Source organism: Crocodylus siamensis, chromosome 4 (assembly GCF_052110815.1).
Source record: "Crocodylus siamensis isolate JL-2025a chromosome 4, ASM5211081v1, whole genome shotgun sequence".
Lineage (NCBI taxonomy): Eukaryota > Metazoa > Chordata > Crocodylia > Crocodylidae > Crocodylus > Crocodylus siamensis.
The window spans coordinates 133,823,400-133,845,910 of record NC_143398.1 but is presented as its reverse complement, the minus strand read 5'-3'; the positions used below and the strand labels follow the sequence as shown (position 1 = coordinate 133,845,910).

Genomic DNA, 22,511 nt, shown 5'->3' with positions numbered 1-22,511 from the left:
GCCTGCAAGCTTCTCACTTTACTCAGCTGAGAAGTGTGTTGCAAAATTTAACCCTTTGCCCTGGCATGTGCCTGGACACATTATTCCAAATTGACAACTCAGCCTGTTTGCAACCAGGCTGAAGGAAAGCAGCAGTTGTTGCACGACTGAGCAGAGTTAACTAAATTACGCCTGAGGATCCGCAGATAATTAGAGCCTGAACTTGGAAACCTTTACTCATATAAGTAATCTCCCTGCCCTCAGTCAGACCCTGTAAGGGCTTACCAAGGCCAGGTCCCTGGAAGGATGTGGCCAAGCTAACTCCATCTAGCCAAGTCCTCTGATGCCCTTCAGACTTATGTTCACCAGCGAGACTACTCTTGGCATCTTAAACCTCAAGCAGGTCTGAGAGAAGCCACTGAAGACAAACCTAAAGCAGCCTCATTGGCAACTTCCGTCAAGGACCAGACCCCCTGTTCCTACCCTGTTTGGTCCGTGCTTCTACACGTGGTGACTACCTGTGTCCTCGGCACTTATAGACATTGGCCTCCTGTTCCTGATCCCCTGACTCTTGGCTCTAGTCTGGACCCTTGCTTCCCTGACCTTGCCTGTTCCTGATCCCCTGGGCTGTGATCATCCCCCTCCCCTCTCCCCCAGTTCAATCCCTGACCACCTCTGTCCCGGTTGTCTCTCTGCCACTCTACTGACTCTGCTGACTCCAGTGGGCTAACTCATACACTCAGTGTTAAGACCATGTTGCCACTGCATATTGAACTACCTCCACAAAATGGAGGTTTGCTCTTGTGGTTCAAGCACAGGATTGAGTCAGGAGAGGTCTGCCCCGCACCTCATCTTCATGTTTGGACATGTCTTTGAAATCCTTTGTAAAACGGCCATTAAAAAAGTGCATGTACCTGCCTTACACAAAAGGGAGGTGAGGCTTAATTCCTTAATGAAGGTATTAGTATTCAATTCCTCCTAGGGAGTATTTTCAGACCCTCATGTGGAAGATCCTGTAGGCAAACAGGAATATTGAAAAAGTTCTATGTAACTCTTTACGTGGCCTTTTATTTTTTTCCCTTTTCAAAGGAATACTTTCAGTGTCTTTTAGCTCTGGAAAAAAATAATTCTGTAAAAAAGCTATTACCAGTTATATGCTTTTGTTGAAATGGTACAATACTGATAAATCATTTTAAATTATATGTTGGGAAAACTTATCTAACAGCAAGCATACAGATCAAAATGCCCTAAAATGTCTTTTTGCCATCTCCCCTTTCATTCCTCCCTCCCCGCATTGCCCTCTTTAGAGCTCTTATGCTTGGTCATCTTCAGATGCATTAGTTCTGATTTAATTTCTGCTCTATACATTATTTCTGTTTTAAAAACAATTCTGTTGAGTCATTACTGGTGTCTGGCAAACTGGCTTTTCAAGAGCTGGGGAGCAAGAAAATAAAGGCTGTGGTTTTTAAATTAATTCCATGCTACTTAACCCTTAAAATGCTAATGTTTTCCATACTTCCAGCCAAAGAAATGCTTCACAAAATATGTAGATTTTGTCTGGTTCCATACAGCTTGCTACATTGGTCCCTGTACACTCATACATGCAGACTACTATGACATCATAATACCTCAGTAAAGAACATATTTCACTCTCTATCCAACACCCACTTATCACTCATTGAAAGTCCTACCACTTGCCAAAAAGTGAAGGAGCACAGAGAAAAAAAGAAGGAACAAGGAACAAAAAATAGGGCAGAGGGAAAGTCAGGTTCTATTACCTCAACCAGGCTCAGCAAATGGGCAGACGAGAACCTCATGGTGTTTAACACCGAAAAATGCAAGGTTCTCCACCTTGGGAGGAAAAACCTGCAGCATCCTTATAGGCTCAGCAGTACTACGCTGGCTAGCACTACGGAAGAAAGAGACTTGGGGGTCATGATTGACCACAAGATGAACATGAGCCTGCAATGCAATGCTGTGGCTACTAAAGCGACCAAAATGCTGGCTTGCATCCATAGATGCTTCTTAAGCAAATCCCGGGACGTCAGTCTCCCCTTGTACTCGGCCTTGGTGAGGCCGCAGCTGGAGTACTGCGTCCAGTTTTGGGCTCCACAATTCAAAAAGTATGTGGAGAAGCTTGAGAGAGTCCAGAGAAGAGCCACACGCATGATCAGAGGTCAGGAAAAAAGACCTTACGATGACAGGCTGAGAGCCAAGGGGCTCTTTAGCCTGGAAAAGCACAGGGTCAGGGGTGACCTGATGGCCATCTATAAGTTTATCAGGGGTGACCACCAGGATCTGGGGGAACATTTGTTCACCAGAGCGCCCCAAGGGATGACGAGGTCGAACGGTCACAAACTCCTGCAAGACCGTTTCAGGCTGGACATAAGGAAGAATTTCTTTACTGTCTGAGCCCCCAAGGTCTGGAACAACCTGCCATCGGAGGTGGTTCAAGCACCTACATTGAACACCTTCAAGAGCAAATTGGATGCTTATCTTGCTGGGATCCTATGACCCCAGCTGACTTCCTGCCCTTTGGGCGGGGGGGCTGGACCCAATGATCTTCTGAGGTCCCTTCCAGCCCAAATGTCTATGAAATCTATGAAACCATAAAGTTTGTTCAAAACATTAGACAATGTGGACCGAGTTCCATCCCTGTACTTCATAGGGTTTCATGAGTGCATTTAAGGGTTAACGACTGACGGGGGGGGGGGGAAGTGGCTTCTGTAACAGTTCCAACCACTTGCCTTCTGCTTTATGACTTATTAGGGAAGAAAACGCCCAGTTGCCACACATGACATAGAAGTATGTTGAGCAAAAAAGAAGGGCAGGACACTGCTATTCAGAGCCTCAGCTGATGTTTTGCTCTTTAGGGATCACATGCAGGTGTGTAAATTAGAGTAACACTTAGGCTGCAAGCCAGAACTGGCCCAGACTAGCTCATGCAGTCAGGGAAGCAAAGCATGCAACCTGCTCCCCTTCCTGCCCCAACCAGTGTTCAGACACAGGAGAAAGTCTCTTGTGTTATACTCACTCCACTTTTATAATTCTCAGGCAAAAAAAATCTGAGCCAAGGTCTAGTTACATTTTTATTGATTCCCAGTAAAGTTCTAGCCAAAGAAGGAAATTAGAGGGACTTTCTTCTCAAGATGTTCAATAAAATATAGAGCTGTTACCATGAAAATAACCCTTGCATAGAAGTCTCAGGACTAAAGGTTTATGTCCCTACGTACCCTGTGAGACTATTGGCAACCTGTGCCGAATCCTAGTTTGCTTTTCTGCACATTGATTTCTACTTGCAGCAGGATAGAAACCCTCATGAATGTGCACAAAAACGCAAAGGAAAAATGGGGCAAGAGAGGAACCATCCAGTGGATTTTCTGCATTAATAATCTTTAGATAAAATGTTAAAAACATCAGCGGGGCAGTTTCTATCCCTGTCAGGGTAAAGGCCAGAACACAGAGGACCTGCTTTTTTAAAGCAATGCCCATCACATTAAGCCACCTTACCTCTGCCTTGCTCCTCTTCTGTCCTGTATACTAGGGCTGGGAGAAGCTTTGGGTGCTGATTTGATTCAGAGAAGATTCGGCCCAATTCAGTGGCCAAAGCTCTGAATCCAAATCAAATCAGGAGACCAGTTAAAAAGTCCAAATTGATTCAAAGCTCTCTGAATCGATTCAGAAAAGATTCAGAGAGCTTCCATAATTTGGGCAGTCCCCGCTCACTGCAGCACAGAGCTGGACCCAAACTCTGTGCTGGTAAGTAGGGCGTGGGAGGGGGGGGGGTGGGGGAGAGGACCATGGTGGGATCTCTGCCAGGCCCCAGCCCCTGCCTGCTCCCCCAGCCCTCCTGAGCACTCCCCAACCCCCGCCCGCTGTCCCAGCACCCCCCCCCCCAATGGCTGCCCTGCCTGCCCCAGCTCCTGGCCCTTTAAAAAAAAAAAAGCATTGACTTAACAGCTCCTGCAATGGCGTTGGGGCTTCTGGGGAGCCCTCTATGCAGCGTGGGGTAGAGGGGCTCACCCCCCCACCCCGAAAGCCTGGCAGTATCTGGTGAACTGGGCTTTTTTTTTTTTTAAAGAGCTGGGAGCTAGAAGAGCAGGCAAGGCAGCCATTGAGAATGGGTGAGGGATAGTGCCAATTTGGAGATTCTGACAATTCAGCTGCAGCTGAATCTCCAAATCAGATTTGTCTGAATCAATTTGGGACAGTGATTCAAGTCACCAAATCGAATCACTGTCCCATGAATCAGCCAAATCCTAATCCGAAGCGAATACTAGCCACTTCGCACAGGCCTACTGTATACCTTTGTCTATTAGTCTGTTGCAGTGAGGCAGGCTCTAGGCAAGGCATAGCCTATGGCCCACTGATTACAGCTTTACTACTGTGAAGTAGGAGACACAATATAAGCCTCTTCTGGGTGAGGCAGGGCCTACAACCTGCATCTTCTACTCCTTGGGTAAGAGCCCTAATCACTAGACTGTTGAGTAAAAATGTGGGAGGAACCTCCTTCGCCTCTGCTTTACTCTGGGCACTTACACACATATGCAGGTGAATCTAGTGTGCCCCAGAGCTCAGAAGGGAAGCACAAGGCAAGCATAGCTACGCATGTGGGATCTCAATTCTGTACAACTGTCATTGAAGTATTCCTCATCATGGAAGCACAAGCCAAAGAGCATTCATCTTTAATCGGTGAAGAATTCTCAAACCTGGGCTCTCTTTAGTAATGCAAAGTCCAAAGCAAAAGGTGCAGCCATATATTGATGTCCTTTCTTGCTGTGATAGTGTGAGCTGGCTAACTATTAGGGCTGTGCAAAGCTTCTACTTAATATTCAATTTGACAAATATTCGACATATTCGACCTTGTAAAGTTAAAGTCGAGTCAAATAGCAGCTGGTCGAATAGCTGTCGAATTGAATACCGGAAGTCGAGTATTAACAGCGCAAGTCTAATATTGACAGCGTGGATCGAATATTCGACAAGTGTCGAATATTCGACTTGCCTATACTGGATTCCCTGTCGGGGGGGGAAAATGGAAAGTAAGGGGAGGGAGGGGGAGAGGGGGAAGGAGTGCTTTCATGACTGACATGTGTGGCTGGCCAGTGACCTGTCAGCATTCTCTGAGGTCCCTTCCAATCCCAGTGCTCTGGGGAAGGGCCAGAGAAAATGCATAAAAGGCAGCAGTTTTTCAGCTCCCCTGCTTTCTGCCTTGGGGTCCGTTTCTGAGCTGCTGGTGTTCTCCAGCACCTCTGTGTCAGACCATGACGGCTGGAAGCCCTGATCTTCAACAGATTCCCTGCTTGCAACGCTAGCAACCAGGAGTTCTGAGAACTCGGTGCTTTTATTTTATAACTACTTTTCATATTAGTTTACACTTATATTGGATAAAGTTAGTAGTAGCCTAGGATCTATTCTATATATAGGAATTTAGTTTATATATATATATATTTTTTTATACATCATTCATTCTTTCCACCACACCAACGCTTCTCAATATATTATCTACACACACAAACACATTTACATAACATCCAGAAATCTAACCCACGGCGCACAGCACACTTAGAGGTTCCAGTTTACATACGAAGGAACACATTATGAAGTGGGGTGGAACTCACACGCAGCCTCTTTCCTCCTGCTACAAGGGATGAGGCTGCTACAAGCAGTAAAGAGAGGGGAGCAGCAGTGCCACTGGAGCCACTGTCTGTGCCTGAGACTCTCTCATGTCCAGACACAGCAGCTACAACCTCTCCCACCATAACTGCAGCCAGCACAGCAGCGCGCTCCACCCCTGTGTCACTGCCTATGCTGAACCTCCCAGCGCCAGAAGAAGAGCTGGCGCTGAATCTGGATCTCAGTGCTCTGGCAAGGGAAGTTCTGGGGAAGGAGGGGGATTCAGTTGAGTTTGTGCTTGACACCCCTCAGATTTTTTCCTTTCAAGCCAAGAAGTCTTTCCCAGAAGGCATTTCAGAAGGTGCCTCTGTACAGCTGAAGGCAAGCAGCTCAGCTGAATCCACTCTTTCTCTTGCTGTGCCTCTGACTGCTGAAGAGGGGGAGAGTTCAGCAGCATCCACAGATGCACCCGCATGCCAGAGGGAAAGGCCTAGTACTAGCATGGTCTGGGATCATTATGAGCTGGCAGATGATCCCACGTTCACTATCTGCGTGCCCTGCCAAGCCAAAATCTGCCAGGGCAAGGGAACAAAGTGCATGACCACCTCAGGGATGCTGAATCATCTCCACAGGTACCACCCCTTTGCCACAGGAACGGCCTCAAGAATTTGGGGTGCTGTTTCTCTGAACCCCCTGAACCTATCTTGTTGAAAGTTGGCAGGCTTTGTTGGCTCCTCAGGAGCTACCATTCCTGCAAGTTTGAGCTCCCTGTGACTTTGCGCATAGAAGTTACAGGCAGTTTGCTCTCAAGAATTTGGGGTGCAGTGTCTCTGCACCCCCTGAACCTATCTTGTTGAAACTTGGCACGCTGTGTGGGCTCCTCAGGAGCTACCATTTCTGTAAGTTTCATCAGGATCAGAAATGTCAAAGTTATAGCCTGTTTCAACCTTCTCCATTATAGCCTATGGGGAAGCCAAAGCAGCTCGAATATTCGACTGAGCTTCAACCTCAAGTCGAAGCAGACCTGCTTCGACTCAAAGCAGACGGCAAATTGAAGTGGGACCCAGTTTAATATTCAACATGGCTGTCAAATTGAATATTACCTGCTCTGCACAGCCCTCCTAAATATAAATAGTCCATGGCAGTGGTTCTCAATATTTGATGGCCCTTCGGCAACACCACACTGCCCTCCCAATCTACTTCACTTTTACCTTTTACTTTCCTGTAAGCAATGGCAAAAGCTCTTCTGGACAGCATGTTTTCTGGAAATCATATGTTAGAGACCAGTGGTCTATGGCATCCATGGTAGTTAATTTCACAAAGATTATAAAAATCAGTTAATTTAAAACATTACTAGCAAATAGTAGTTATTTAAAAAATTAAAAGTTTAAAAACCAAGGAGCTTTTGGGGAATGAGATTCTAAAACTTCTACCTTAACTTGCAGCCCATACCCATGTCTCTAGTGCACTCTACAAGGATATAGGTGTATTGGTATTACAGTAACTTCACAAACTTTCCTATCATTTGACTATACATGTAGATGTGGTGCATGCTACACATACACCTCCGTATGTAAGTATGGGCATACTGCCCCAGTGTAGTTCTAAGACCACCCCAAGAAATAGGCCTGCCCACCTCCTCCTGCCCTGTACACATGCTAAAAAAGTGTTGCATGCTTACTGTTTCCTGGCACAAAGCTTAGAATCACTCAGAAGTGAGGTAGAGTACACTTAGATGCTGTTTGATTCATAGTCAATACACAGTGAGCACATCTATACATGCACATTTACTGTGTAGCAACCAAAAATTACTGTGCAATACAGGTGGCATCTACACATGCATGCCTATACTGCACAGTAAATATAGCATCTTACTATGACTTGGGCATAAATTTAATACTTGCATCATGCAGGTATCAAACTTATATCCAGGTAGTTACTTCTCAGTAATGTATGTGTAGACACCTTACTGCACAGTAGCACTGTGTGTATGGACTGACTTGGAAATAACTTTAGTCCCAAGTCAGTCACACAGAGTGATACTGTGTTTTAATGCCTGCACATGTAGACACTGGCCTCAACCCACTGACTGCTCAGTAACTTACTGTGCAGTAAATTTAATGTGGTATAAATGCACATGTAAACATGCCTGGTGAGTAGATTAGGTCATCAGAGTTTTCTGGGTAAGCAGTAAAATAGTACAGATGGAAAGACCTGTTACTGTCTTATGTATGCTATTGCTGCTCTTACCTAGTAGCAGGGTGCAGGTAGATGACAATATTGTAAGCCATGATGGTGCCACTCACTGGTGTTCTGTGATGTGGTGGTGATAGCTGCTTATAATAAGAATAATGAAGACCATAGTCTACTAGATTTTTCTGAAATAATTATAACCTCCTATAACAGTGGTTTTCAAATTTTTTAAGCTAAATAAAACTGGTCAGGGGGCTCAAGAAGCCCCCAGTGAGACTCAAGGAACCCCTTGGAAAACGCCAGCTCTTGGTTTTCTCTCATTTTTTACTACTGAAAAAATAATAGAGCAATTTTTCTGTCACAAATAACTCAGAAAGCCTATGATAGGTCAGAATATTTTTGACACTACAGATTCCTATTTGAAATCTCTGGGTCTTGCACATGATGTGTGGGTGTTTCCATACCTAACAGTGTTAATATTGTGAAACACCCTTAAAAGATTCTTGCAGCATCCTGATTAAGAATCACGGCGCTACATTTTCAATCCTTAACTGCCATTCTGTATTTCTAAAGTTATCTTTGCAAAGAAAAGGGCAAGTGATTTGCCACCCTCCACTGACGGCTTCTGCGGGCAGTTGCCACCCCGCCAACCCTGCCACTGGCTTCTACAGATGGTTGCCACCCCAAGTCCCTGACCTCGCACGGGCTGATATGCCCCAGACCCTGCACATCCCTAGGGATGACTCTGTCCATGGTGACAACCCCTGGTATATGGCAACATTTTAAACTGTAGATTGGTCTCTTCAGAACAATTAATACTAAAAAATACAGAACAACAAAACAGTACTAATTCAAAGTTTTTAGAATAAAGCCAATAGACAGGCTTCACTAAAAACATTAAAATCCTTCTCTTTCTACAGAATGTGCATGAGGAGTTTGAACTGGACAGCCACCTCTTTGATAAAGGGAGAGGAGAAATCAGATCAAGAGAAAGTTACTTCTTTAATTTTAAAAGCACTTCCGTGGCTCCATAATTTACAGCCAAACTCAAACTTAATGCACTTTATTAGCTAGCCCTCTAAGGATGCAAAAAAAAATGTACCTGGTATCTAGCAAAATTGCTGATGGTTATACCCCTCAAAGAGGTGTTTATTCACAGTGGAAAGAAAGAAATGTCGCTCATTCAGTTTCACAAGATGGTAAGGTGAGACATAAAGCTGTGGAAGGTAAAAAGGTAGAACAGAAGTAGGAAAAAATATATAAGGCAAATGGAGGCCTGGAGTAGCTTATCAAGGCAGATGCGCTATCACAGTGGATATTCTTGAGCATTCAAATAAGGCACTATTACAGTGGATGTTCTAGGGTAGGCTGGGTAAGACTATTCCTTCTTGGGGTTCCCCAGCTGGCACTGGAGGGTGCGGTGGATGAATTGTAGCCCCCCACCCTTGGGGGAGACTCCAATACATTCTCCCCACCCTCCAACAGGGACTGAAAGAACCCCAGACCAAACCCCCTCCCTTACCCCCTCCCATTCTGAAAACAACAACAGGCTGAGAGGCAGCATGAGCACAAATTACAGAAGATGTTCCATTTCAGTCATCCTCATTGGACCCTTTCATGCAATGAGGATTCAAGTTTTCACCCAATCAGCCATTTTTTAAGCTGTCTGCTGCTGTGCACTTGTGTTTGGTCATGGCTATAGAATGCTTTCCGTGGTCAGGTAAAAATTGTCATTTCTGTCTGTGCCCTAAGATTTGATCTTCCTATCTACTCAAGCATGGGGCTGTACAAAGATTTTGTGCTTTTAATTCTTAGGGCATTGTAAAACTTTTCTTTTGCAACAGATTTGCAAAGGTTTTGTGAAAATGCCAGTACTCACTGCCAGCATTATAAACTTGAAACTTTTCACTGACATTCTCTGTTAAAGTATATGTAAATAAGCAAAAGCAGGGCAAGATGTGTAACCATCTGATAGACTGTGTGCTTTATGATTCCCTAACAGGTCATGCAGATGGATCAAAAGCTTGATGACATCCTGAATGCCCTCCAAACTCAGTTTGATACATGGTTACCGACACGGACATCAGCCCCAGCCACCCCAACCACTAGACATTTACAGTCATCCTTGGATTCCCCACCTCTAACCCGGAAAATGTAAAAGCCATGAAGACAACAGCCTGCTGCCCTCTCATTCATTTAAGTATGGTTATTTTTATTATTAGTGTCTGGAACTTCTGAGACCATCATTGCTGGAATGTAAATATTCTGCTGCAGGTTGTTAAATCAAAAGGAAAAACATGATTATGCTTCTGTGAGAAAACCTAACTGTTGTGCACAGAACCATAGCAATGCTGAGAGAATCCTCCAGCCCATGGGACTCTAATAATGCTGTAGTATTTAACTGGCAATGCACACACAGAGCACTGAGTTGAGGTGGAAATCTAAGTCATAAGACAACTCATCCAGAGGTAGGAATGAAGGAGGGACTGTCTTTTCAGTATTCAATCTTCTGTTCTCACTAGTTTATTGTGCATAGCATACCCAAGCAGGGAGAGGGGACCAATACTGGAACACAAAACAAATGGAAATCAATCAGAAGGAAAATTGAACAGCATGTTTTGCAGTAAAAATAAGTACCAACCAGCAAGAATCATGAAAAGGCCACTGCTAATGTGAATGGCAAAGTAAAGACAATAGACTGCTGCTTAAAAATATGAACATGTAGACAGATTGGCTGATATAGGGAAGACTGAAGCAAGGTCTCAGCTACTTAAAGTGAAAGGTTTGCAAATGAGATGGGATGCACGTTGGAACAGTCAGATACAAGAAACAATACCAGCTTAGAATAACAACAGAAGAACATTTCAATAGTTATCACCTGCACTGATGGTCGTTATGCAACATATTTTCAAACTTGTACTTTCATTAAGTGATGACTGTTAATTCCACTTGCCTTATTTTTAATATAAGACACCAGGATAATAACTGTATATGTAAGAATCTGAAAACCACCCATTCAATGCTGCAGCTGTGAGCTGAAGTTGTGACTTTGAATGACCACATTTGAATGCACATACAGTTGATAAAAGCTAGTCACTTTGCTAGTATACACTGCTGTCTATAATTTAAAATGCTGAGTTTTCATGGAATGTGATTGTAAATTGAGTATATGTGTTATCTGAAGCATTGTTTCTGTGAAATGTTACTGACATGAACAATTTTCAAACATAAGTAATTGATTTTTTCCTTGCTCTCCAGAAAAGGGATGATGCATCATTATTGTTAAAATACATAAATAATAAACCTAAATAAAAAGGGTATATTGCTATTTACTGAAGCCCTTATATTTGCCCTCATATTATGCAAATAAATACCTCCTGCACCACCTACAAATATATATTTGCATAATCAAGGGTCTGAATGAACAAGTGTTACTGGAATTAGGAGTCCACAGAGCTAGGGCCTCATTCTGTAAAGGGATAAGTACCTTCCAGCACCACTGAAATCCATGGAGACAGAAAGTGTTTAGCACTTACCAGGGTGAATTTGGCATCTTATAAGATTGGGTCTTTAATAGACCTGTGCGAAGTGGCTAGTATTCACTTCAGATTTGGATTTGGCTGATTCGGGGGACAGTGATTCAATTCAGTTATTCGAATCACTGTCCCGAATCAATTCAGCCCAGTTTAATTTGGAGATTCAGCTGCTGCCGAATCAGCTGAATCTCTGAATTACACAAGCCCCACCCGCGCCCACTCTCCCAGCCCCGCCCAGCCCCAGGTCCCGGCTATTTGGAAAAAAAAATCCTCTACTCACGAGATCCTGCCCAGCGGGGGGTGATCCCTGCTGCCCCCGCTGCTTCATGCCACATGGGTGGGCTCTGGCATGAGCTCCCCAACCTCCACCTGCTCTCCCAGCCCCACCGCCATGGCTGCCTGCCTGCCCCAGCTCCTGGCCCTTTAAAAAAAAAACAAAAAACCCCAGGATTCACCAGCTGCTGTCAGGCAGGGGGGTGATCCCCGCTGCCCCCCACTGCCTTGAGCTGCATGGGGGGCTCTGCCATGAGGCCCTAGAAGCTCCAAGGCTGCTGCAGCAGCTGTTAAGTCCAGGGTTTTTGTTTGTTTGTTTTTTAAAGGGCCGGGAGCTGTGGCAGGTGGGGCAGTCACAGGGGGCTGGGAAAGCGGGTGAGGGTCAGGGAGCTCATGACAGAGGCCCCCATGCAGCGCGGGACAGTAGGGGCAGTGGGGATCACCAGGCAGCAGCCGGTGAGTATGGGCTTTTTTTAGACAACTGGGAGCTGGGGTGCGTGAGGCAGCCATGGGGCGGGGCTGGGGGACCGGGAGCACTCAGAGGAGCTGGGGGAGCAGGCAGGGGATGGGGCCTGGCAGGGGTCCCCCATGGTCCCCTCCTTCCTCCTCCATCCCCCCGCCCCCACCCCCTACTTATTGCCCAAATCACTGAAGCTCTCCAAATCTTTTCTGAATTGATTCAGAGAGCTTCAAATCAATTTGGACCTTTTAACTGGCCCCCTCATTTGACTCACATTCAGAGATTTGGCCACCAAATTGAGCTGAATCTCCTCCAAATCGAATCAGCACCCAAAGCTTCACACAGCCCTAGTCTTTCATAAACAAGTGACCTTCCCAATGTACTCAGTTAGCCATTAAGACACTATTACCTGTCCACTTAAGACTCTCATCCACATCTGTGTAGTTAGATAAGAACATGGTGAGATGGATTCCAATCTTTGGATTGCAGGAGGCTATTAATATAGACTACTAATTAAATGAGAGAAGCAATAAAAAGAAATTAAATGTGCTTTTAATTAAATCAGCTGATGTGATACTGTTCTGTCTTGTCTGATTACTGTCAAGAGTTACTGAACCTGTCCAAAGACAGCATATACCGTGCTAATGGAAAGATAGCAAATGTAAGAGAGTAGCCTGTGCAGATGTGCACATGTGAAAAGGCAATGGTAAACAGCAATAGAAATATGCTTAGCCGTACTCAGTACTACCAAGTAAGTCCCTTGGCTCCTGTCACAATGAAAAACAACAATATCTATCCCATCAAAAAATTTTGTTTCCAGGGTTGAGTAAAAGCTCACTTTTAATGTATCTCATTGGAAGTATTATCTCAGCTTTTATTTTTACAGTAGGAAATGATGGCCTACTGCATGTCTCAGTATGGTGATGGTACTCTACCATGTGTTTGAAACAGGTCACATATACTTGTTAAACTGTATGGTACAGAAGTCTGAGTTTTCTACCTCCTTTAAAATGGTCCACCTTACTCTCTTCATGAGGTATCAGCAGTACTTGTCATTAATAGCAATACAGCTATAACAGCCAACATGCAGGGAGAAAACACAGTTGGCAAGTGCAAGTGATGAGCCAGAAGAGAATTTTTATATTCACATAGCCCCAAAATCCAAGCACAACCTGATCCACTCTATCAAGGAAAAATGTCACAAATTTATCAGCTAGCCCACTGAAGGTTCTGCTCACATGATAAGGCAGACTGGCTTAATTAAACTACATACTACATACTACCCCCAAGAAATCTGCACATCCTGCATGAAATCCTCACTCAAAGAAAGATAAGACTTTGTGGTATCCCTCCACCAGCTTCTTTGCTTCTGTGCTCCAAGTCCATAAGCCACCTGAGATCAATATGAATCTATATAAGAAACTACTAAGCATCTTAGCTATAAAGAGAGGCCATGGAGCCAAAGATCACCTCTAGCAGCTTCTGTGAACAGCTTGATGAGGATAGCTTGGAGGACCAGTAGAGGCTTTGTCCAAATGTCCTAGTTGTTCAATAGTGCTAATAAGGGGCCTTCCCTTATTTGTAGTGTGAGGAAGACATGGCTGTGGACCCTAAGAGGAGTTATATCTGTGGCAGGCTAGTAGGTAGTACTTCTGTGCTGAGCCACCCACCTCACTGCACTCAACCACCTTCTAGGCTCCAAGTGCCTTCCTGGGGGCACATCTGGCTCACGCCCTTCCTGGAGCACACCTGCTAGCCTGGGGGTAACACTGCCACCAGCCAGAGTCTGGACTGATCCTGGGAAACACAGGCCTAGTAGCCCTTGAGTATACTCAACCCACTTCAAGAACTTGGGGTACTTCCCTGAGTCTGAAGCACAAATAGTGGTCTCTCTTAGTCAGCCAAACCAAGGGAACCCCAAGGCATAATCTAGCCCCTCTCCCAATAAGTCTTCCATGCTAGGTACAAAGGAGAACTTTATTGGTTACAAGAAGTAGGTTTGGAATAGGGTACAGGGTTGAGCAGTATCAGAGACATCCCATAGAGCAAACAGGGTGGCTGGGGTAGCCTTTGATCATGCATCTGAGTTACTGCAAGCGATATATCTAGTTAGATCTCAGGTAGCTTACTCACAAGTATCGTCCAGATGCAGGTGAAGATTCCCTCTGGAGGCAGATCATGAGTTTCAAGAGAGAGAACAAGTTTCAGATGGTCCAGCTTCTCTCTGTGTTTTCATCATGGCTACTGCACCTTCTCCTGGGCAGTCCTTAACTTATATAGCCCTTATGACTTCATTTACCTGGTCCAGTGGAGGCCAGCAACTGTTGGCTGCCAGCCAATCAATTTGAAATGCATCACTGGTTGCCGGGTAGACTGGCATTGCTTAGAACAATAGGGAGCCTAAGCCCCCCCACCCAGGTATGTGATGCCAGTCATGTAGGCAGAGGGAGCAGGTTCCCCCCTCCCTCAGGAATGTATCCAACTCAGGTTACAACTCAGGGTTACTGACCATGGACCCATATTGTTCAACATCTTCATTAATGATGTGGGCGCTGGTATCAAAAGTGGACTAGCCAAGTTCACCGATGACACGAAACTCTGGGGTAAAGCGTCTACACCTGAGGACAAAAGGGTGATCCAGGCTGACCTGGACAGGCTCAGCAAATGGGCAGACAAGAACCTGATGGTGTTTAACTCTGAAAAATGCAAGGTTCTCCACCTTGGGAAGAAAAACCTGCAGCATCCTTATAGGCTCGGCAGCACTATGCTGGCTAGCACTATGGAAGAAAGAGTCTTGGGAGTCATCATTGACCACAAGATGAACATGAGCCTGCAATGTGATGCTGCGGCTACTAAAGCAACCAAAACGCTGGCCTGCATCCATTGATGATTCTTAAGCAAATCTCAGGACGTCATTCTCCCCTTGTACTTGGCCTTGGTGAGGCCACAGCTGGAGTACTGCATCCAGTTTTGGGCCCCACAATTCAAAAAGGATGTGGAGAAGTTTGAGAGAGTCCAGAGAAGAGCCACACGCATGCTCAGAGATCAGGAAAACAGATCTTATGACAACAGGCTGAGAGCCATGGGTCTCTTTAGCCTGGAAGAGCACAGGCTCAGGGGTCATCTGATGGCCACCTATAAGGTTGTCAGGGGTGACCACTAGTGTCTGTGGGAACATTTGTTCACCAGAGCGCCCCAAGGGATGACAAGGTCGAATGGTCCTAAACCACTGCAAGACCATTTCAGGCTGGACATAAGGAAGAATTTCTTTACTGTCCAAGCCCCCAAGGTCTGGAATTAGCCTGCTATTGGAGGTGGTTCAAGCACCTACATTGAACACCTTCAAGAGCAAATTGGAGGCTTATCTTGCTGGGATCCTATGACCCCAGCTGACTTCCTGCCCTTCAGGTGGGGGGGCTGGACTCAATGATCTTTCAAGGTTCCTTTCATCCCTAATGTCTATGAAATTTATGAAGAGATGGGATGTCCGTCCTCTGCAATGACCATGTTAACCAAATTGTCACATAGCAGAGTTTTTGGGGAGAGACAGAGGTGGCATTCTGCCACAATATTTACCTCGTATTCCTTCTGGAAACTGAGGGCACATCTACATGAGATATTTACCTCCGACCTGCCTAATTAGCTCTGCAGTAAATGTCTCCACATCTACATGTGCAGCCCTATTAGGTCACAGTAAACTACGTAACTCCACCATAGGTTAGTCTTGTATATACAAGTACTGTCCTCTGGCGGAGTTCTTTTATTACACAGCAACACATATAGATGGGGCTGGCTGGGGCATGAGGGTGATTCATTGTGGGGGCTGCCTACCAACTAACCCTACAATGGGGCACACTTATGCCCCAGCCAGCCTTTCCAGACCACATTGAGCTGAATCTAGCAGCTCTGGTCTGGCAGGCTTATCCCCAAAGCCTTCTGTCTGTCAAGGCTGCTCCAACCCAGCTCAACATGTTGCAGTCCCGGACACACTTGAAGACATGGCACCTGAGAGCAATAAACTCGAATGCAATATGCACCATAATTTTTTTCTCCATGCTAATAGCGCATGTAGATGCACCCTAAAAGTACCACATGGTTCCTTTGCATTGCCCCTCGGACACTCAACGCATAGAATTTAGCTTGGAAAAAAAATCTCGCCTGGGAACTGTTTTTTTGCCCCATCAGAGGAACAAGTAGGCTGCAGTCCTTACATTGTCTGTATCTTCATTCCCCAGAGGACGCTTAGCAGGCCTGATGAAGACAATTAATTGCTTTGTCATCAACCGATGACACCCTTGTATCTACTCTCACTTCAGCGGAATGATACACCAAGGATAACTGTGACTCTCTGAAACTACTTGCCCTATGAGGTCAGATCTGAGATGTTGTCACAAGGACAAACAAAGGATTACACCTTCCAGTTAACAGTCCTTGAGCTGATACATCAGAAATGGCTGGTTGTCCAGATTTTTTTAACTGCTGTGTTGAAGCCCAGAGTAAAAGAAATCAAGCAAGATTATATGTTTCTTTTCAAAAGGTATTTTACCTGATTCAATTGCATCATGAAGGTACATAGTACCTTTCACCATTAGAGGAGTCTATATCAGAAATAACAAGATTTTCCACATTCCTTTTAATCATGCAGAGTAGCCTTAACTCCGTTGTCTGGGTGTGATGATGCAAAATGGTCAGAAGTCATTACTGCAAAGCCTTAGGGGATTACTTTCCTATTTTCATAGCTAGTAATATTACTAGCTAGTAATATTATCATAAGCAGATTTTTATCTGAAAACAAACACCCAAATGTTTAAACCATATATTTTCAAAAAGCTGTGTGGGATTAAAGTTTGGTATATGTTAAGGCTATGTTAAAGACAGGTGAAATGTGAGTCCTTCCCATCACCAGGTGTTTTTCATCCCTAAACAGGAGGCTACTGTGAGCTAAATGAGATGGTTCACAGGTCAGAGGCCTTCTCTCTAGTCCCAAACACTGTCCATCTCAACAAATACAAAGAAATAACAGAGATAACAAGTGAGTAAATTCAGACAGTAAAATGACACTCCATTCAAAGTGGTGTTCCTTGGATAAACCAGTTCATTTGGCTCCCACTGTAGGTTTCCAATTCACTTACACTTCTCAATTTTCACCAGTAAGTCCTCTGCCTTGTGTGTGAAGTGACTGTCTTTCTTCAGTGCCATGAATCACGGCTTCCAGCCTTCTTGCTGGAATTCCTACTGCTATCAGTTCACCCCCTTGCTCTTCCTACCTACTTTCTCCTGCCCTCTCTACCTCCACCTCCCCCCAGGGAGAAATACTTTCTGTGGTAATTATTGCTTGTCCCAAATGGTGAGGGCAAAAGAAAGTGAGGCCAGAAAACCTCTAGTCCATATGTAACAAACACCCATGGTCTGCACAGAAAACCCTATTTTCCCCATTTCCTACCAGAGCCCTACTTCCCTAGCAGAGCCCTATTTCCTAGCACCATCTGCACATTTCTAACTAATATGTCAGAAACACTGAATAACATTATTTAAGAGGAAGAAGCTGTTTTCTGTCCTGGAGATAGTGTCCCAACTGCTGAAAAAAAATCATACCTTCCATCCATACTAAGATTCAGGCTAAAGGCCCAGAACATATTTTGTGGAGAGCTCTGATACATAAACCAGTAAATCATCTTTTGAAGCTTCAGCAGCACTCAACCAGCTCAGCTGAATTGTGTGTTATCAACCCAGTTCTACACTAGAATAAGGTCAGGCTTAACCAATATGTTTTGCTATTTGGTCTCTTTTCCTAGTCAACACAAAGTCAAAAGGAGTTGGCACCCAGTTTCTATTGACAAAGCCTTAATCATCTGTGGAAATCCCAACTTCAGTCAATAAGCAGGTTAAAAAAATATGAAGAAATGTATTAAACACACTTAGTTAGTGGGAGAGATCTGTCTCAGTCTTCCTGCTAATGATGATTTGCGTTATACTGTTCCTGGTTTCCTGCTGAATAGAGGCAAAGGTTTATTGGTGATGTCTTTTATTATACCAACTATATGACTGGGAGAGATGTTAAATGAGCTTTCAGGCACAAAATGCCCTTCTTAAGGGCCGCAAAAGAAGCTATCGCCAAAACAAAATGCTTGCCTGTCACAGCTACAACACTCCAACCCTATGCCTGAACAGAACCATCTTTCCATCCTTCTGATACCATTGAGCTCTGGGTTGTATTTGTGCTGCGGATGCACACACATACGCTCTCTCTTTCTCTCATAGTAACCAATGCCTGTGAGACCTAAACAAGCAAAATTGCAAGGATCATCTTCTCTAAAATGAACCATTTTGCCAAAATGCTCATTAAACCATGTTTAGCCTTTATTATGGTTTAACAGTGGTCCCTGAATGCCTCTATAAAAGTACAATGTCTCTGCTTAAATTACTGGCTTTAGCCCAGTTTGTCTGGGGTTTGGATTTAATCTGTGGGAGTCTGTGAACTGGTTTTTAGCTCATCTTCCTCATGTTATTTGATCTCATCTTTGAATGAGGTGGGAGGGTGCGGGAGAAACTTGAGGTAAGGTTTAAAGGAAAGGGGATGTTGAACTCTATGATTAATGTAAATGCTGTATCTGGTCTCTTCAATCAGACTCATGAAGATTTCTCTTTGTTTAACAAAACAATCATAACTTTTTTTTAATGATGTATTTATGAGTAGAAAAAAAAACAAAAGTAGATTGATGGAGTACTTACTATTCATAATCAAAATATAGTTCCTGTTGTTCCATTGTCCTGAACCTGCAACAGTCATTTATATCTGTTGTGCAATACTACCAGGGTGACCTAGTAGCAGATCACACCTACTTCATTCAGTTAGTAGGCTTAGTAAAGATGTAAGTTCCCCTGCTCAGGTAAACAGCTTATTGGTCTTCTCACATAAGTTGGAGAGGTTAGTTTGTTCAAGGACCATGTAGTTTAAAGGGTTTAGACTAAACTCATGCCAGATGAATCAACAAATAGAATTAAACCAGTGTTCAATATAGCTTCTTCTCTTTAACCTCCTCCTGGTAAAATGGTGCTGTGGGTCATATTAAGACCTACTTTTTACAGTTTTACAGTCACTATACCCTTTTGGTGGTGGCCTGCCTTATTCCAAATGATGGCTTGACATTTAACAAATCCTGGGGAATTTATGGGCTGCCAGGAACAACTTAGGTTGTCTTTGCTCCCCAATAGTCACTCCAAGGTGACATCACTGTTCTAGGGCAGGCAGACTCTGTTTGGACCCATGCTGCTCAGCTCTCTCTTGCAGCAGGGGAGGTCCCACAAATTAGTGAAGAAGATACTGCAGTCTGGAGTTACATTACGTTCATTTGCTAACTACTATAAATGTGTAATGGATTTCAGATATGTGTATCTTCCCCTCCCATCTCGCCAACTCCATCCCTTTCTTAGCACAGCACTCAGAAAGAATGTAAAACACTATGTAGGGGCCTACGAAAGGAAAATGAGAAACAGTGGCATGGAGGCAACTGAGCATGGCTTTATGTCTGATTCTCAGGTATATTCTGAGCCCTCCTGTGTGATTAAGATAACAGTAATGGCAGGGGAAGGAAAAAAAGATTGTTGGGGGTTTTTTTAAATTATAAAAGTTATTGGAAGATTAAAAGCAATTATACAAAGGCCAGGGAGACCTGAGAGCTCCAACCTATAGATTAATACACAAAAACAGGTGTTGGCAAGGTAAACAATTGGTCAAATGGGAAGTTTGGATGCACAAAGTTCAAACTGCCTTTTTTTTCAGCCTTTCGGTTCTGTTTTTCTTCTTTATCTTCCTCCAGCAGCCACTGACAGCTGACCTTTAAAGCTCCAGAGAGCCACTCCAGCAGGTGATTTACTAACAGCTGTGCCAGTCAACAAAATGAAGAGGGTCAGAGGTCACTACGGGATGGGGCTGGCCAGTGAATTCAAGAGTGTGATTTAATTAAATAAAGATGCATTACGCTTTTTATTGATTTTTGGGTTGTGCGTGCATGTGTCTGTCTTGTTTTGTTTCTGCTTCCTGCACCTGGACATTTCATCCTGGACATGTCAAGCAGCCCTCTCTCACTCCCCACCCCCCTCAGGACAATGCTTGCTGAAATCTCACACTTGCAAAGAGGCATGGGAACAGGTGGGGACTAGTCAATAAACAGAGAAGCATAGCAGCTGAAAGCGCACGGCATTCCTTCATGGCCCTCAATATTCATGAGGTGCTGGTTGGGTTCTTTCTCTTTGTAGGGCAAACCTTTGCCCTTGCAGGCATGTTCCTTCTCACTAGAGGTCCCATGTACTAAAAATACGTATCTCCAGTCTTTTTTCTTTATGTATACTCGGAGCCTGGCCCAACACCCTTTGCAGTAATGGGTGACTATCTGTTGACTTTACTGGGAGTTGAATCAAGTCTTCAGTGCATATCTTCATGATTTGCTCATGAAAGACAGATGACGATAGTGGTCTTTCCTGTGCATTCACTGGGCTATGCCACATTCCCATGCAATATTTTTTAAACCATTGTTGAATGAACCAAATGTTTTCCTGTTATTAGAAAATATATCCTTATCCATTGCTTCCTTTTGTAGAGAGCTGTGTTAGTCTGAAGTCTAATAGAAGGTAAGGCAGGGTGGCACTTGCACCTGGTTCAATGTCCATAATGTCATATCGGTCTGTTCCTGTGACACAAAGGATGTATTTCTGTTGACCTGTTTTCTGGAACTCAAGCACAGTACGTCAGTTTTCATTTTGTTCATTAATCATCCCTTCTACCTGAGCTTCACATCATAGGAGTTCCTATGCTTTACTAGGGCTTACATGATGCTGAGCCCGGCCTTGTGTTACTTTTTTTATATCTTCTGTTACTTTGTTGTAGAGCTCTACTGGCTTTAATAATTGCTGCTTAGCATGACCCCTAATATTTTATTAATTATTTCTATGTTAGGATAATAATGTATTACTCACTCAGTGTCTGAATACCACAAACCACTGAAATTACATGTGTTTGTGTGAGATTTTACTTGAGTCTCTGGGGGAGGCCTCATAGCCCTTAAACTCACATAAGGAAAAAAATGGCTGGCTATAGTGACAGGGTAGCATCAAGTTCCTGTACAATAGTCGCTTTAATTACTAGTCCTGTGAGTTACACTATCTCTGTTATTAGAGACTCTTTATATCTCAGTGCATCTGCTCCAGTGGTGAGATATCCGCTGCAAACTTTTCACTGGGAACTAAGCAAGGTATTTTTGATTAATTATTCGGTGTCCTAAATAAGGATGCCAAGAAAGTATCACTGTCGGTGTATTTGATCTTCCTCTGCAAAATGTGAAAGGTGGATGCAGTCCCAATGTTCCACTTGTTTGAGCATTATATTTGAATTGAGGGTTGTGGTGGGTGGTTGTGAAGAAACATAATTATGAACGCAAAATAATTCACAGATTTGTAAATCATCATGGCAAGATTTAAAAGCATAACTTGATTCTACTCTTTATTCCATGTTTTGGTTAATTATTTGTAAAAAGATATCTTGGGCAAACCTTTTCAAGAGCAAGTGCATATTGGCCTCAAAAATCCAATGGGACTAAAGAGTATACATCCTTCTGGCTTTCAGCAAGACTTAGCCTCTCCATAAGGTGCTTCTTGGCAGCTTTGGGAAAAAATACCCAAGATACCTTAATGGGTCCTTTGATTTTTGAACACTGTTATGGTAGAGTAGCTACCCTAGAAGTCATAGACTCAGATTTTCAAAGATGGCCTAAAGCAACTGGCCTTCAGTGTCATTTAATTTCCTTTGAAATACTGGAGCATAAGCAATTTATTTCATAGATTTCATAGACAGTGGGCTGGAAGGGACCTTGGAAGATCATTGAGTCCAGCCCCCCTGCCCAAAGGGCAGGAAGTCAGCTGGGGTCATAGGATCCCAGCAAGATAAGCATCCAATTTAGAAAATCAAGCCATGGATTTTGGTGCCTAATTTGGACTGAGGCCTCTATTTTTATGTACCCATTTTGAAAATGGTAATGTAAGTTTATATAGCAGGGGTTATATTGATTTGTAATAAATTAACAAAAGAATGCCACCATTTAGAGCAGATTCTAAGTCATAATGCCTTGTTGCACAGGACACTTGGCATGCATTTTATTTAGATCATAGTAAGAATTATTGTGAGGTATTAAAAGTCAGAATGTGTTCTGAGCAGTTGCATGATAATGTTTATGACAATCTGTAAATGTAACATGTTACACAGTGTGGGACTGCACTGGAGCCATTTGGTGTGATCCTACAGCTAGGATAAAAAATTAGCCAATGTCATCCCTACTCATGGGACCAAACCAGAGCTGGTTCAGGACCGGGCACTGGGGCAGTGTGGGGGATAGGACCAGCAAGCTGTGTTGCTATTATCTCCATGGAGCAGTCAGACAGTGACCAAACTATGTGGAGATACT

At 43.9% G+C, this 22,511-nt stretch overlaps 1 protein-coding gene across 1 annotated transcript in view; it reads left to right on the top strand.

The window, feature by feature from the left end:
- The window catches only part of LOC149866530 (potassium voltage-gated channel subfamily KQT member 1-like), an 808,906-nt gene extending 796,299 nt beyond the window's left edge, over positions 1 to 12,607 (top strand). Inside the window, exon 16 of the mRNA XM_090043848.1 lies at positions 9,788 to 12,607. Within this exon, the coding sequence (XP_089899974.1) occupies positions 9,788 to 9,943 (156 nt within the window). The 3' untranslated portion in view covers positions 9,944 to 12,607. The remainder of the gene's footprint in view (positions 1 to 9,787) is intronic.
- Positions 12,608 to 22,511: the final 9,904 nt, after the last annotated feature.